At 41.9% G+C, this 1,542-nt stretch overlaps 1 protein-coding gene across 1 annotated transcript; it reads right to left on the reverse strand.

Moving 5' to 3' along the window:
• Positions 308–856, reverse strand: LOC109846230. The gene is made up of 2 exons (XM_020415454.1): positions 743–856; positions 308–631 (listed from the first exon to the last, which is right to left on the reverse strand). Exons 1-2 carry the CDS (start codon positions 854–856, stop codon positions 308–310), a joined length of 438 nt encoding a protein of 145 aa, XP_020271043.1.

Genomic DNA, 1,542 nt, shown 5'->3' on the forward strand with positions numbered 1-1,542 from the left:
GTGATATTTACATTTAATGTTCTGGAATGTAAATGTTCCCACTTAACCCTCAATCAATCGGAACTAGTACGTCAGGCAAAAAATCCAAACAATGAACCCCCCATGTATATACCATGTGTTCCTAATACTTAGGAGCTAAGTGTCAATATCCACATTCTAGCATTAAATGTAAATATGGCGAAAGAGATATATCAAAAGCAAAACACAAATCATAATCAAATCAATTTACCTGCCCAAACAAGTGTGGGTAGTCACGACGCGTGTCCTCCTCGTACTCCTAAGAAGCATCCTCAACCCCCTTCCAATTCTACTGAACTTTCATTAAGGGAATGACCTTATTCCTTAGTCTCTTGTCCTCTCTAGCAAGGATGCAAATTGGCAACTCAATGGTGGACAAATCTGTCTGAATCTCGACCTCAGGTGTATCAATCACCCTTTGCTGCTCCTCATCGTGTAGGCGCTTCTTGAGCATCAACACATGAAATACATTGTAGACACTTAACATCGATGCTCGAAGATCTAGTCTATATGAAACTGCTCTAACACGCTCGATAATCCTGAATGGTCCAACATATCTCGAGTTAAGTTTTCCCAGTCTGCTGAATCGTTGAACGACCTTCATAAGCGATACCTTCAACATGATAAAATCTCCAACCTGAAACTCCAAAGGTCGTCATCTCTGATCCACGTTGCTCTTTTGCCGACTCTGAGCAGTAAGAATACGCTCCCTAATTAATGGTACCTTCTCTGCAGTCTGACTCACAAGCTTTGGCCTAAGTAATAGGCTATCCTCCGGCTCTTCCCAATAAATTGGGGATCTACAAGGTCTCCCGTACAATACCTTATACGGAGCCATACTGATCGTTGCTTGATAACTTTTGTTATAAGAAAACTCGATCAAAGGTATTTGGTCCTCCCAACAGCCCTGGAAGTGTAGAATGCAAGCCCGCAACATGTTCTCCAAAATTTAGTTCACTCTCTCTGTTCACCCATCTGTTTGCGGGTGAAATACACTGTTGTATGATAATCTGTTGCCAAATGAATCTTGGAAGCTCCTCCAAAAGTGTGAAGTGAAAACTGAGCCTCGATCCAATACGATAGTCTCTGGAACTTTGTGCAATGAAACTATCTCTCGAATGAAGATCCTTGCATAAGTCTCGGCGGTGTAGGTAGTCTTCATTGGTCTAAAATGTGCTGACTTCATCAATCGATCAACTATCACCCTAATGGAATCATTCCCTTTCATCGACCTCGGTAACCCCACAATGAAATCCATAGAGATATCCGCCCATTTCCATTCTGGAATGGGTAAAGGTTGTAGGGTTCCTGCTGGTCTCTGATGTTCTGGCTTCACTTGTTGACAGGTAAAACATCTAGCAACATATTCTGCTTTCTTCCTACTCATGCTGTTCCACCAAAAGTGTCTCTTTAGGTCCTTGAATATTTTTATTGTGCCTGGATGCACTGTGTACCTAGTACGATGCGTCTCATTTAGCAACTCCTTTAGTTCTGCACTAGCTGGAATAACTAATTGGCTTTTCA

Source organism: Asparagus officinalis, chromosome 6, assembly GCF_001876935.1.
Source record: "Asparagus officinalis chromosome 6, Aspof.V1, whole genome shotgun sequence".
Classification (NCBI taxonomy): Eukaryota; Viridiplantae; Streptophyta; class Magnoliopsida; order Asparagales; family Asparagaceae; genus Asparagus; species Asparagus officinalis.

What these genes read in the sequence shown, in the direction of transcription:
- LOC109846230 (XM_020415454.1), bottom strand. Translation starts at nt 856, where the DNA reads ATGGCTCCGTATAAGGTATTGTACGGGAGACCTTGTAGATCCCCAATT. An exon ending in TGAGTCAGACTGCAGAGAAG is followed by an intron (nt 632 to 742) that starts GTACCATTAATT and finishes ATCATGTTGAAG; the next exon opens with GTATCGCTTATGAAGGTCGT.